This window comes from Cyrtonyx montezumae, unplaced genomic scaffold, assembly GCF_038088225.1.
Source record: "Cyrtonyx montezumae isolate F1298 unplaced genomic scaffold, pur_monq_1.0 scaffold_3, whole genome shotgun sequence".
NCBI classification, from domain to species: Eukaryota; Metazoa; Chordata; class Aves; order Galliformes; family Odontophoridae; genus Cyrtonyx; species Cyrtonyx montezumae.
This window is the reverse complement of record NW_027072034.1, coordinates 102,749,305-102,764,322: the sequence shown is the minus strand read 5'-3', so window position 1 is coordinate 102,764,322 and position 15,018 is coordinate 102,749,305. Positions and strand designations below refer to the sequence as shown.

General features: G+C 41.9%; 1 protein-coding gene across 1 annotated transcript in view; it reads left to right on the top strand.

Annotated features, from left to right (window-relative positions):
* Positions 1–15,018, top strand: part of TMTC1 (transmembrane O-mannosyltransferase targeting cadherins 1) — a 143,691-nt gene that overhangs the window by 112,258 nt on the left and 16,415 nt on the right. Inside the window, exon 12 of the mRNA XM_065742641.1 lies at positions 9,643–9,786. Within this exon, the coding sequence (XP_065598713.1) occupies positions 9,643–9,786 (144 nt within the window). The remainder of the gene's footprint in view (positions 1–9,642; positions 9,787–15,018) is intronic.

Genomic DNA, 15,018 nt, shown 5'->3' with positions numbered 1-15,018 from the left:
TGCCTGGTAATTTGAATCAGTTTAATGGCCTTTATAACACAGTTCATGGGATGATGGCCAAATTACTTCAGCCACCGTAATTTATTTTTTTAACCTACTCAGTGGTTATTTTGGGGTGTACTCCATATTTGCTTGAGCGTTCTGCCTTTTATTGATCAAATACCAATCACGGTGCAGGGCTGTATTTGCTCAAAAACAGACTTGTGTAAGTGTAACTATGAGCCCTCAAGCATGGGCATCAACACGTGTCACTGCACTGGCAGCAATGGAAGCTGGATGTTCCTGCTGGAACAGGAGCTGTATGGCTCCCCCTGATCATGGGCATTCTGGGTTGCTTCCTAGGCTGTGGCTTCTCTTATGGGTGCAGGCACTTCGAGCCTGTAATACAAGGCCTTACAGTCTTCTCAAAAGCATCTCCTCAGAGAAGAGCCTCCATCATCTGTGAGGACAACTGTGGAACGTTCTTCAGTCACTGCATCGCCGGACTGTTTCCAGGGAAGTGAATGCACTTTCATATTGAAGCTAAAAGTCTGGGGAGTGGAAAACACTTTCCCAATGAAACTGCAAGGCCTTTTTCTTACTAAGATGAGATCTATTTCAATTTTTATGTGAGCAATGCAGAGTTTCTACTTTCAGCTGTACTTTTCATTTTTTGTGGACAAGAATGTCAAATCCAAGAGCTAATTACTCTTAGTTCCTGCGCCCGTTTCTTTTCTTCTAGCCAGCTGCCCTTGCCTTTATTGAAAATTTGAGACCATATTTCTCTCAGAGAACGGCCAGATAGCACTGGTTATTGCTGTACAAATCCTGAGGGACTTGACTTCTCTGGTCTTTATCAATCGGCAGAAGAAAAATTGGTTCCCAGCAGCTGTCTACTGAGGATAGACTTGAGACTTCTTGTGAAGCCTTGGAAGGGGAGCGAGAAGGGCTCTCCTTATCCTCAGGAATTTGAATGGCCCCTTCAAGCAATGCGAGCAGTGCTGGAATGGGGCTGCTCCAGTTTACACCAATGGCTGAGGCAATCCCCAACTATTTCAGAGCCAGTGTAGACTGCACTTCGGGGAACCCCTGGAGATCACAGCATCACAGAAAGGTTTGGGCTGGAAAGGCCCTCAAAGCCAGCCCAGTTGCAACGCCCTGCCATGGGCAGGGCTGCCACCCAGTAGTTCAGGCTTCCCAGGGCCCTATCCAACCTGGCCCTGAACAGTCCAGGGACGGGGTACCCACAGCTTCTCTGGGCAGCCTGTGCCAGTGTTTCACCTTCCTCTGAGAAAAGAATTTCTGCCTGATGTCTAAACTTGGACGGGTTTAAACAGATGACAGGTATGATTCTATCCCATCTGCTTAGGCACAATGTGTGTAGTTGTTCTGTACCCTCATGTAAATGCTTGGCTGAAGAATTCACCTAAAATTGCCGCCTCCTGTTTGCTATGATGTTGATCTGGTTTCTGCAGGGTCTCCTAAGAAGCCTGCACTGTTTCCTCTCTCTGTAGGGCAGGCATGTCTTGAATTATTAGTCCTTTGTTGGCTTTGAGTGGTTTCTGGGATTTTAAGGACTTACGTGGTTCCTACATAAATTCTTTATATGAAAGCAGAAGCAGGCAGCCCCATTTGATAACCTCTCATTGGCTCAGCATCATAGGAAAGATGTGAGTTCAGCGGGGGGGCTTTTATTTACTTATTTATGTTTAGCTGTGACATTGACATGAAATCCCTTCTTTCCTCCTCAGCTCTAAACCTTTAGCTTCCATCCCCACCCAAGTCTGAAAATTTAATGAACTACTATTTTAAGTGTTACAGGCTTGGTTTTAAAATGTCATGCTTCCTATTACGACGTTTTAAAAATAGGTGCTGGGGTCAAAGAATACATGTGACTTTTGTCATTGTACAGATTAAATACATGCCTGTATCCTGTCAAGCTTTACCTCGGTGCTGGAGCATTCTGCAGGCAAGGGAAGCAGGGTGGGCAGTCTGGCCAGCCCGCCCTGCCCCGAGCCCTGGCTGCCATACTGCATTTGCTGTTTATACCGAGTTGGCATCTGGAGGTCCCAGCTGAGATTGGAGCCTTGTTTTACCCATTTCTGAATAGAGCTGTGGATTGCCTTCACTGCAGAGAGCTAATGCTCTGAGCAAGGAGGCAGTGGTACAGGAAAAGGATATTTTGTTGCTGTTGCTTTAGTGACAGAGCATGAGGACCTGCGAGGCAGATTTGTCCCAGGCCATGTGGGAAACCATGAAAGAGGCGAGCACCATCTCCTGGTGTACATGTTATAGATGCTTAGTGCTGCTTATTAGGTGGGCTGGGGGACCTGAGGCACCTGGGGGGGGGCCCTGCCCTTCAGCAGTGGTGAGTGGGATGTCCGGATGGATGTCTGAAATAAATGTAGGCACTCCAGGTACTCCAGTTGCTAATTTAGCAACATTAACGTCCCTTCTGAAACTAGTTATCACAGAATCATAGAGTATCCTGAGTTGGAGGGGACCCATAAGGGTCAAATTATGATCTTAGTGTTTCCATCAGGGCTGAGCTGGTCCATGCAATGCCAGTGATGACCCTAGTGGGACCCACAAAACCACCGATGGGGTGGAGGACACTGGTGAGGCTCAGAAATGCTCTGAGAGCTGCAGGAAGTTAACCCCACGAGGTTAGGATTGCTCCCTGCTTCATTCCTAGCATTGTGTGAAGTGCTGATCCAGCCTGCCTCATCACTGAGTAATATGGAAATGGGGGAGGTGTAATAGCAGCAATCAGGGCTGTGAGTGTACAGCCCGGAGTCTGACTGCTTTGTCATGCTTTCACTGAAGGAGATTATGCCTGAGGCTTTCAAAGGAACCTAAAAGCCTTAGATCTCTCACTTGCCTGACTTTCAACAGGATTTCCAGGTTTAAAAAAAAATCCTAGCCTGCCACAAATCTTCTGCCAAGCTGAAAGGTGTTAACTTTGAGGAAATATTGATGCAGCTACTAAAACTCTTTAAGAAAAACAAGGCACCACTTAATATTGCAGGATTGTCTCTTCGTCTATCAAAGGAATTCAGATGATGCAAATTGAATGTCTTTTGGAGGATGACCTAGGGTCTGGCTCTGTGACCTACAACACATAGAGCTACTTTCAGACCAAGATGCCATAATGTTGTGAGGCCGTGGCCTGACTTGTTGCCAGTGTAGGGTTATTCCTTGTAGGGTGCTTGCTTTCAGTGTTGCATCAGATATTAAATCAACCTTACACAGAGCTTTATGGAGAACCTAAGTAAGCGCATGAAAATGGGTGTGATGTAATATCCAATTTGGAAAATTGGGTGTATAAGAGTAAATATAAAGTGGGTAGTATAAAAATTTGGCACAGATGAAACATTATTGATTAACTTTAATGATTCTATGATTATTCAGTTAAGGCATGTGATGACAAAAAGCAGACATGCTGCATTTCTTCAGCTCAACCAGTTGCGGATTTTTTTTTCTAGCAGAAACGAATATGTGCGGAGCCTCTTTGAGTGTAATGCAAGGAGGTGCAGGTGGATTTTTCCTTTCTGCTCCTGTTAGGGTATGGCTATTAGGTTAAATATGTCCCATGTTGCTTATGGCTTTTATAACAGTCTAAGGACTCATGTCCCAGCTCACTGGGAGCATGCTTTTGACAGGCTTGTCATAGGCACTTGGGGCATCAGGGAAAGCCACCCGGAAGCGGTGACATCCCACAGATGTCCCAGCTCTAAGAGGTGACTCAGGATGGCTTTCAGCAGTCCCTGTTGGGCTGCTAGACCCCCAAAGCTGGCAGTGGGACCTGTTCTGTATTGTTTGTAGGCATTTCCCTGTATAATTGTGCCTTAGCGTGGCTCCATCCCGTTTGCTTTCTACCCCTGCACAGTATTGGCTGTGCAAAAACCCTGTAACACTCCAAGAGTGAGTGGGGAATTGTCAGGCTAATGCTTTTTGCCCCCTTAATACCTCTGGCACCAGACCAAGGGCTGTTTGAGGCAGGACTGTGAGCAGAGCTTGCCAAGTGCTTAAGTGGTCTCTCTACATCTGAACTAAAAGAATTAAAATTCTTAGTGGATTATAGGTTGTATCCATGACAACAAACTCCCTCCCTTTCTCTTTTTAGGGGGATTTCTTGTAGTATAAATATGTCGCCAAATACAACCCTTCAGTTTATTTTTTTTAAACTAATGTTATGTGTAATAACAGCATTAATTAAAAAGCAAAATTAGGTGGTCGTCAGCATTTTGATGATTGTAAATATTTTATGCCTGGTATCTTCTTATGAGACTAGAAGTCTCTTGACTGTGCAAGTCAATAAAGCTTTTGTTCAGTAGTATTAGAGGGAATTTTGCTAGACTAAAAGAAGTGAGGACAATTATTAACAGGAGTTTTTGTGCACTGTATACCTGTAGTAGTTAGAGGAGAAGCTGCTTAAATTTATTCTGACAATTGCAGATGCAGCACTGGAGGAATCATTTGAATTATTCATTCTGCAACGAGGAAGCATCCCACTTGTCTTCTATTCAGAATTGAAATCCCAGTCTGATTTAAAATATGCTTTAAAATATGTGGGCTTGATTTCTTCTTCTTTTTTTTTTTGAGTAACTGCTGTTTCAAGTCTTCTATTATAATTACCTATGAAGGCAAGTTTTTTAAAGAAAAATATTCTGATTTCTTAAAGAAAGGAAAAATTGATTTTTTTACATGAACTGCTTCTTGTAGAATGAATTTAATGAAATTCAGCTTTCTTTCATAAATAATGCAGCACTTGTGTTTGATTAGGTGAAGCCTAGAGGAATTTCTATCTAATCAGATGCATAGGAAGAAGGATATTGCCTACAGTCTGTTGCTATTATCAGTGATGGTGGCAATGAAAACACAGCACCGTGTGTGTCCAGACAACACTCTATTTTCTTAAGAGAAGTTATAAAACAACATATACACTATAACAGCCAATTTTTTGCTAGTGTTCCAACTATTTGTAAAACAACATCTAGGTTCTAGGTACTGCTATTATTGTGACATGAAGAGTCTCCACGTTACCTTGAGACCCCATTGTAAGGCATTTCTTACTCTTCCAAGAAGGGAATACACATGTGGAAGAGGCAATCTTTGCATCAGAGAATTTTCAGTCGAGATAAACAAGGTGGCTATCAGAAATCACTGGGACCAATTCGGAAAATCTTGAAAAACAGCACAACCCTCACAAGAGCATAAAAATGAAGAAAAAAGAAGTACATCTTTCTTTCACTAAGATAATAGATCACATACAGCAAAAAGCAGAACACTTTGCAAATGGTACATCTGCTAATTTAGCAGAAACCTTTTGAGAGTTCTTTAGTAAATTCTGGAAGGCAGAGGGACATGGCCAACCTCTTTCCAGCAGTCAGTGGGGACAGGACAAGGAGAAATGGGCATAAACTTGAGCATAGGAAGTTCCACACCAATATGCATAAGAACTTCTTCACAGTAAAGGTGATGGAGCACTGGCACAGGCTGCCCAGAGAGGTTGTGGAGTCTCCTTCTCTGGAAATATTCAAGACCCACCTGGACCTGTGCAACCTGCTGTAAGGAGCCTCCTTTGCAGGGGGGTTGGAGTAGATGATATCTAGAGGTTCCTTCCAACCCCTACAGATTCACTGATTCTGTGAAATGTTGCTTGAATTAGTCATCTGTGGTCAAGTTTTATGATGTTCTGTAAATCCAGCCACAAGTCTTTGTTCTACTTTGTTTTATCCCAAGGAAGCTGCTATCAGAAGCAGTGGGTGTACATGGATACAAAAAGGGTAGTCCATTAGTCCTTTACCCAGTGTCCGTATTAATTCACAGAAAAGGGTCTGGACTCTGCTCTGTAGCTGTGAGGACAGCTGGTACGAATTGGCCTGCAAGTATCTGAGGGATGGTAGCTGAGCCCAAGCTGACTTTTGGGATCAGATCCTGATGTGGGGTTAGCTCTGGAGCACTCCTGGGGACTGTTTCAAGATGGACCATGTACTTTACTCTAGGTGTTGCTGTCTTAGGGCTTGGTTATGCTCTCTGCTGAGCTCAGTTGAGTGTCATCTTGCACTGTCATCATACTTAAGTAATATTCCTATAAAAACTTACAGAACTGAACCCTAGCAGAAAAACCCTACACCACTGCCTTATCTCCCCGTGCTCAGATTTTTCTCCTGACATTTGTTCGGTATGTAAAATTGCAACTGTCATAAGTTTTTCAGGCCAGATGCTAAGCTGGCTTAAGCTGACAATTTGTGCTGGTTGAGGTTCTGTTTTTTCACTTATATTGCTTGGAAAGGGCAATGAGATGTAATGAATAAATGTAAAACATAAGAAATAAAGCAGAATACATGGAGTTGTGTCTGCATCCTATGATTTGCTGTCGTGAGTTTTAAGCGCTGAGCTCAGAAGTGTATTTATGGAACTGCTGATCAGAACTGTACAGTTTAGAGATGAAATTAGTGCTGTTTTTTAATCTTGAATTTTCATTCCTCTGCAAATTGTTGCAAGCAAATCTCCTGCATCTAAAATGTCATGCGGAGCAGTAGAAGCCCAAGAGTAGACTTAATTTCTGAAAGTTTGAGGACAAAACTGTCAGGTTTTGTAAAATATTCATCTATTTCTAGATTTCCCAAGAACTGTCTGAAATATTTCTGCCCACTTATACGTAAGCGATTTCATGTCAGATATGAGAGCTCTTTTTGTATGAGTGCTGACAAAAGGGGTGCTTGGCTTTTATCATAGCCGAATGGAAAACAAGACTCGAATATAACTACCAAATGTTTTTTGGTTGAAAGCAATGTTAAAATCATGTGGAAGAAATAGGAAGCAAGACTGAGACTTCTGTTGTTTACCGTAAGGTAGGTAGAACATTTTTGACTCAAGATGGCGGTCTGAAGTATCACACAGAGCTGCATCCCACATAGTGAAAAGTGGGCAAGCACAATCCTGTCCATTGCCCCACTGCTGTTCCTGTGGAAATTTTCCCCCAGTCGTCTTCATCCAGGGAGGCTTAACCTGGTTGACCAATTGAGTTTAAGGCTGGGGTAAGACTCAAGTCCTGCACACTGATGGCTTTGTCTTTTAGTGACTCTTCTCCAAATACAGGCAGCCTCTCACATCCAGAAGTGCTTCAGATGGGCTGGGTAGCTTCAGTGATGGAAAGTGATACTATTTTCGTGATAACTGGAGGCTAGCCTTGGATTTCCTACTCTTTGTTTCTCTGTAACAAGATAAACTAAGGACCTCTTCCAAAGTCATTTAAGCCATGAATACAGGTAGTGTGGGTGAACGTTGTGCAGACTGTTCAGATGATGGCTTGTACATGTGTCACGGTTTGCAGGACAGTTTGACCCGGTACCGTGACAATTTAGGCAGGGGACCCACGGGCCCACACCCCGGGGAAGGGGAAGGGGGAAAAGGGAAAAGGAGAAGGGAGATGGGCCTAGGAACAAAACAGCGGCAACGATCTGAGGAGGAAAGCTATTTTACTAAATAGATATCAGAAAGGAAAAATAACACAATATAATATAATATAATTGGAATTGAGGCAAATGAATCAAATAAAATGAGCGAGAGAGAGAGTGTCCGATAAACCGAAGGCCTTACGCTAACGCTGAAGGTGGACGGCTGCAACAAACACCCACTGCCGAGCTCGGTCCCGAAGGGAAGAGAGAGTCCCGTGACTGCAGACAGTTTTTATCTTTCCCTCTGAGCGTAAACACGTAAGAACGCAAAGCATCGCAAAGTCCTCTGGGGAATGGAGTTCTTCTTCTCTTCTGAGACAGGCATACCTGGAACTATCGATGGTCCACGGAGCTGGAGCATTAACTCTTTAACTCTAAATGCACTACATGATGTTATGATGTGGAATACCAGTACCAAAAATCATAAAACCATGACAACATGAAAACTGCACCTGAAGGCTTGCATCAGGAGAATTGATTACCACTGACAGATAAGATGCTTATCTATGCACGAGGGATGTTGACAGAGCCTGTAGTCATTAGATATGGGTGGTGTTTATTACCACCACCCTCTATATAATACTCCGAGTTAAAAAAAAAAAATGTACACAGCTGCATCCTTAGATGTGCTCTACAGTGTTGTAGCTGTGTGATCTTTGTCTGCCAGGCTCAGCGTTGGGTGGAAAAAGAGTTTCGGGGCCTTTTTCTTGCTTAGTTATAGGAAATATCCTGAATTTGTTCCTGGTGCATGTCCTCTTTTTTTTAGAGTTTCCTGGCTTCACCCCAAATAAGACCATGCCAGAATCACTTATCTGCTGTGGAATGAAAATATGACTGATACAAATGTTTCAGTTCTGTATAAAATCCTAAATTATTCATGGTACTTAACTACAGAAAGTCCCAGGGCTGAACTGACGAAATGAAGAACTTCAGGATAGAAAAAAGACAACACGGAAAGTCTTATATTGAAAACATCCTCAAAATGTAGAGTTAGACCACATTATAATCTTAATCTCTGCTTCCTTTAAATGCCCTTCCTCATGCTATACCCTGGGCTATCACAGCTAACTACTTTTAATATCATTATCTGCATCTCTTTCCCATGAACTACAAAGCTATTATCCATGCTTTACAAACAGGGACATAAGGCAAAGAAATGCCAAATGACTTGTCCTGGCTTGAAGTAGCAAATGTGCACTGGCAGCAGGATTTGAGATTAGGTCTCCTCGACCTGAAGCCTTGGCCTTCTTAACCTGCTTCCTCCCTATCACAAATAAGATGAGCATCAGGATGGGGTCTTGTGGGCACCTTCATTTCCCGCTGGTCTCCCAGCTTGTGTGGGACCTCTGTGGGCTTCTCTCTCATATGTGTTCATTATCATTGTGAACCTCAGTTTTTACTCACCTGTGACACAAAGAGTCACTTTCACCTCTGGAATTTTCCAATGAAAAACCTACAAACTGAAGCAGTATTGTAGGAACACAATTTTGCCCAAGAGCTGAAGCAGCTGAGTGGACCACTAAGTGCTTTTAATTCATAGGGAATTTTAACAGAGATACATTGGACCCAATGTGAAATGTTTTAACTGAAACAGATTTAAAGTTTTGTTTTGAACAGTTAAAAGAAATACCAAGTGTTTTAAAAAAATACAGCTAGAAGCTCGGGGAATTCATATTATAACACAGTATGTTTCCAGATTTTTTTATCATTTTGCTTCATCCTGAAAACATGGTTCAGCAACTGATTTCAAGTTTCACTTTGCCCTTTATTAATAACACTTTTATTGTGGGAAACAGATATTAAAAATAGCCACATACCAGTTTAGCAGTGTTGTGTTGGTTTCTGTATATGTCAAAACATATTTCCATTGGAGACATATTTGTAACTAAGCGGTTCTTGCTTGTTTGAGAAACATTTTGAATAAAAACATTCAGGCTTTCAGAGCTGTTCAGTGTTCCCTTCTGCCCTGGAAGCATAAGGGAGCTGTAGGAGAAGATCTGATTTACAATCTCTTTGGGAGTTGAAAAGGTTCCTCATAATGCCATCAGGACCTGCAGCAACTGAAGGGAAGATGTTGTTTCCTAGCTGATAACTTTCCCATTACCAAGTGCCAGACAGCAATGTTTGCTGGACAAGTGACTTGAGCTTTGTGTGTCACTTAATGAGCTTCCATAACTTGATATTTCCTTTTTCCCAGACTGTACCCTCGTCATGCAAGTGCTCTCAACAACCTGGGGACACTGACCAAAGACGTGGTGGAGGCAAAGGACTACTATAGACGGGCTCTTCAGTTAAACCCTCAGCACAATCGAGCTCTCTTCAATCTTGGCAACCTGCTCAAGTAAGTTGTACACAGACCTGGGAAATCCAGATTCTCTCTGTGCACATCACCACAGTGGGTTTTCTGCTGACTGGGGAAGGAATGGCATTAGTTCTTACTGCTGGCATGGAGGCAAGGCTTAGCCTGGATGTCCTTATGCTGTCTGCCAGGTCACTTCAGGTGCTGTTTACAGTGATGCTTCAGCTGGAGGGCATTCACTTGTTCCAAATTAGGCATAAAAAAATGAGGAGTGTAAACTCAAACCAGTCACCTGAGATTTCCATCTCAGTGGAGAGGTGTAAACCTTTCCAGCAAAGCAAGCCATGTTGTTCAAAGGCAGGAATTTGATGCAGATCTAATGAATAACGCGTACCCAGCAGATCCCTCAGAGCAAGTTCACGCTTCTCCTTGTTAGTAGTAACTGGAAGGTCAGCTGTGTAGTTTCAGTATAAGCACCTAACTTCTGAGATATTTGTAAAGGCAGAATAGGAGGTTCATCCCATTCCAGGGATGAGGTCAGTCTGGGTTTGAGGGGAAAGCTGGCTTACATCCCTATGAGGTTACTCTACTGAGCAAGAAAATGAGTTGATCAGCTCCTAATTTGATGTGTTGTCATTTAGAGCATTATCCTTTAGCAAGGAGAATAGCAAACATAACCTTGCAAATTAATTTGTCGAACTGTTTCTAAAGACTCAACTTAGATCTACAAGAAAAGCTCTGCCACTGTGTTAAAATCTACTACAGGTGCAATTAAACAAAAATAGTCTCTACTACTGCACTACTACGTTTTTGTCATGGTAGTGTAGTGGCTTTTTCCCTCCCCTCCCCTCCCATCACTTTGAATGTGAAGTTCATGCAAAGGATATTAAGTGGACCACTGAAGCTCTGCCTGGTTCATTTGGTAATGGAGAAGTTGTCAGAATAATACTACAAGGAAATGTGATGGTTTGGAATTAGAGTGTGGCAGATAAGTAGTTGCTGTGGAGAAGACAGGTTAGAGCTTTACTGGAAATACAAGAAACATAAAGACAGTCTTATTGCAAGATAAATTAAAAGTCTATATTATTCGTGGGATTGGTTGACTGAAATTAACTTTAGATGGCAATGCTGTTTAAAAATATATATTGTCTTTTAAAGCCATCACATTTGCTTTATTACTGTTCTCTGTGATTTTTTTTTCTAAATATGAAATATTAATACAAAAAGACAAAAGGCAGAAGCAGCATTGGGATATTCCATGTCAATAACACTTAAATCTGGCAAGCTGATGGGCTCTTATGACCCAGCAGATGGGCAGAAAGTGGATTTGTTGTGCTGGCAAAGCATAAAGGAGGCCTGTGGGAAATTGTCTTAGAACTGCTGTTTGTTTTGTGTGTGATATGTCATGTTTTTCCTGATGTGATATTTAAGACACTGTGTGCCGCATAAGGTTGTGTGTGCTCTGCATCTTCTTGTGGTGCCACATGTTATGATATGCTAAAGGTTTGTGATACTTCTGCCAACCTCTTTAAAACAAAGAGATCAGGTTCCATCTCCTCTTTTCCCACACCCATTTTCTCCTATTTTCTAAACTTTTTTTAGGCTTCCAAAGCAACCTATTGCATCTGGATACACTAAGAGTATTAATTATAATAGAAAATAGCTGTATCTTCCCATTTAGTTAGAATTCCTTGTGAGGGATGAGCACATATACGCATAATGCAAAAGCACCAGCACTTCTGCATAAGGTTTACTAATCCAGAAGAAAGTACAGGGAGGCAAGTTACCATTCATCAGTTTAACAGGGAGAGGTACTCATGTTACTGGGGGCAGACGGACAGTCAGACTCCTCCAAATTCTCTGTACTGGTGGCAGCTGACTGGTACAGTGTTCACCCTGGGATTATCCCAGTGGAAGCCAGCTGGTAAGGTGTCTGTGCCACCCCTTATTACTGTGTCCATATAAATAACAGCAGGAGACCATAAGGCATCACGTAGCAGGATAAGCAAAGTCATTCACAGGAGCAAGGAGACTTAGTTACATCTACAGAGCAGTTTCTAACAAAGATGTTTCTTATAGCTACGTGCAGAATCTAGAGGTAGTTTACTTGTGTTCCCGAGCTAACATGAGCTCTTTCTCACAGGCTTGTTGCCAGTTCAGGCCGTTATCTGTATTTTTCCACAAAATATGTAAAGCAGATGCTGTGTAAACAGCAGGTAACAGTGACAGGATAAGAAGGAATGGCCTTAAATTGTGCCGGGAAGATTTGGATTGGATATTAGGAAACAGTTCTTCTCTGAAGAAGTGCTGTTGCACTGGCACAGGCAGCCCAGGGAGGCGGTGCAGTCACCATCCCTGGAGGTGTTCAAGAACCATGTGGATGTGGAACTGAAGGATGTGGTCATAGGAGTGGTGGGGATGGCTTGGACTAGGTGGTCTTAGTGTCTTTTCCAACCTTAGTGATTCTGTGATTTTCTACAAAATGATCCTTTTATTCACTCTAATCTGGAGAATGCACTGAGAGATTTTGATCTAGTGGAAAGAAACCAGTGCTGTGCTGTGTGTATAGAGCAAGCAGAATTCTGCAGACACTAAATGCTGTTATAATCTAGGTAATGAATTGAAATTTGCAGAATATTACAGGCAGATATTGCTTTCTGGCTGTGACATGAGACATTAGAAAGGGTGTTTTGATATTTAAACTGATGGCAGTGAGAGGATAAACGATCAGGACGTAGAAAAGATTTTCTGTCCTCTTAACAGAGGCTTTGGGGACTATAACAGATACTGATCAGAATGAGCCACATCTGCAACATTCCAGTCACATCCAGTAACTGCATTGCATATAATGGGGCACGTAACAAAATGGTCTGGCATGGAATTCCCAGTCACATTCTGCTGCATTCCTTACACCCACTGAAATCTGATTGCAGATACTACATTTCACCTCTGCTGTTCTGGGAAAGGGGAATTCCAGGGTTTTGGAAAGATGGGATTACTATTCATGTCCAAGAATCTGATGCTCATTATTGCCTGGATATAAGCTGTCTGTTCAAGCATCTGTTGCTTGTGATTTAAGCTTGAGTTAAGAGGACGACAAGATAGAATTTTTTCATTATTATTATTTTGTTTTCTCTGGATACCCTTGATGAGAGAGAGAGATTCCATTTTCTGTTTGCATATGATTAAGAAAACTGCATACCAGAAGATGAATGTTCTCAGGAACCACTGCAGGACAAAGGTTGAATAAACCTCTGGTTTTGTTTACATATTCTAAAATAAAGTTGTATGTCATCATTTTCTTGCCTACTATAAATATTGGACAGTGGATAATTAAACAACACAGACAGTCTTCTTAGTTAAAATAGCCCCAGAATGTGGCCTGCCTAGAAGTGAGAGATCTCTTTTTCTGCTTTCGTGTTCCAAAGCAGCTCAATGCTGCTTTCTTTTGTTTTGTTTCGAAGTTTCCTGTTACATAAATATTTAACTCCTCTATATAGATTCAGTTTTGTTGAGATTCAGCTTGAAAAACTGAGATAAATATGTATCATTCAGAATACTTCACATGAATTTATAGCCTGTGGGATATTCTGTAAAGAGACAAGAAATAAAATATTATGAACATTTGAAGTAAATATTTAGAATCTCCGCTTTCTTTTGCAGAATGGGAGAGAGCTTACTCTTTGCTGCACTCTCTCTCTCCATACATAAAGCACTCTAATATTCAATGCAGCATTTCTTGTGAAGAAATGCCTCATAACTCTTGCGTGCTTTGAGAGTCTTATGGCTGAATTTTCAAGGAGAAAGTGAAGTGCCTAGAAACAATGTCCCCTGAGATCTCGAGTTTATTCAAAAGGATGATTCTTTTCTGAGTGTAGAGTATCACAAGGTGTTCTGTGCATTTTTTGCTCTGATTTTTTACAAGTTTAGCAAAAAAGAGGAAGGAGGATTGCCTTGCTCTCTAATACAAGCTTTTGGGTATGTTTGTATTTGAATGTGCTAACAGAGGCTTGTGTAAGTGTCTGAAAACACTGGAAAATATCAGGTAGATATTATGTGTAGTGACATTCAAGATCTTTCAGAAAATGAAATGTTCCTCCCTTTGTTTAAAGAAGCAAACTGAACAGTGACATTCAGTGATGTTACATCTGGCTTTCTGGATTATCTCTGGTTAGAATACTCTCTACTGTATGAAGTGCTGAAGTTGTACCTCAGCATCACATATATATTCTAACTTACTTAAAACAAACAAACAAACAAAACAGCAAAACAAAAACAAACCACAGCAAATGCTGGCAGCATCAAGTTTTCGAAAGATTCAAAGAGTAGCTCAGATTGGAACAAACCTCTTGGAGATCATTCGGTCAGTTCCACAGCTCAGAGTGGGTCAGATTGGATCGTGTTGCTCAGGACTTCGTCCAGGTGAATTTGGGTGCCTCCAAGGACATCCTAGATCTTAGTGTCTCTCTGCTGGCCTTCCTCCAGTATGATCATGTCTTTCTTCCGTGGGAGAGCCCAACACTAGGCTCATAAATATTGTAAAAAAAAGAAAATAATCATCTCCCTGGGCCCACTAATTTGGGATACTGTTGTCCTTCTTCACCATGAAGGGCCAATGGCCAACATGTTGTCCACCGGGACCTCCAAAGCCTTTCCTGCAGAGTTGCTTTCCAGCCTGTTGTCCCCCAGCATGAGCTGATGCGTGGAGTTATCCAACTCTGGGCACAGGAACTGAAATTGGTTTTATTCAATTTATTGAGTGTCCTGTCAGACATGGTCCTTCTGAAAAGGCACCCTTCCTTGCATTGTATTGCCCACTGCCCTGGTTTGGTGTCATCCATCTGCATAGTATAGAAGAAAACCTAAGGAGTGCATCTCAATTATCTGAACTGATTTAAACCCAGGGAATTGAACAGGCTTAATAGTTTCCTTTCAAACAGTTGGATTGTGGTGTAAAACTGGGATAAGATGTTTACAACTGTTGTGGAGCCCTTTCTGAGTTCCATGTTTCTGGCTTTAAGGCAGTCAAACAAACTTCACGTTGAAAAACAAATCTTGAAAATTAACAAGTCCTCTAGAGCACTAATTCCTAGGTTACTTTTCTGTTGTGAATGAAATTTGTTCCAGTGCTAATAACAGCCCACACACTGCCCTGTGAATCCCCAGGCTTCTGTGGGGTAGTTTAAGCTGATGCTTCTAAAACTGCTGGCCACTTGTAAAAATATGTAAGTGATGCTTCAGGGGAAAGGAGCTACTCCTTGCATTCAGCCTGTC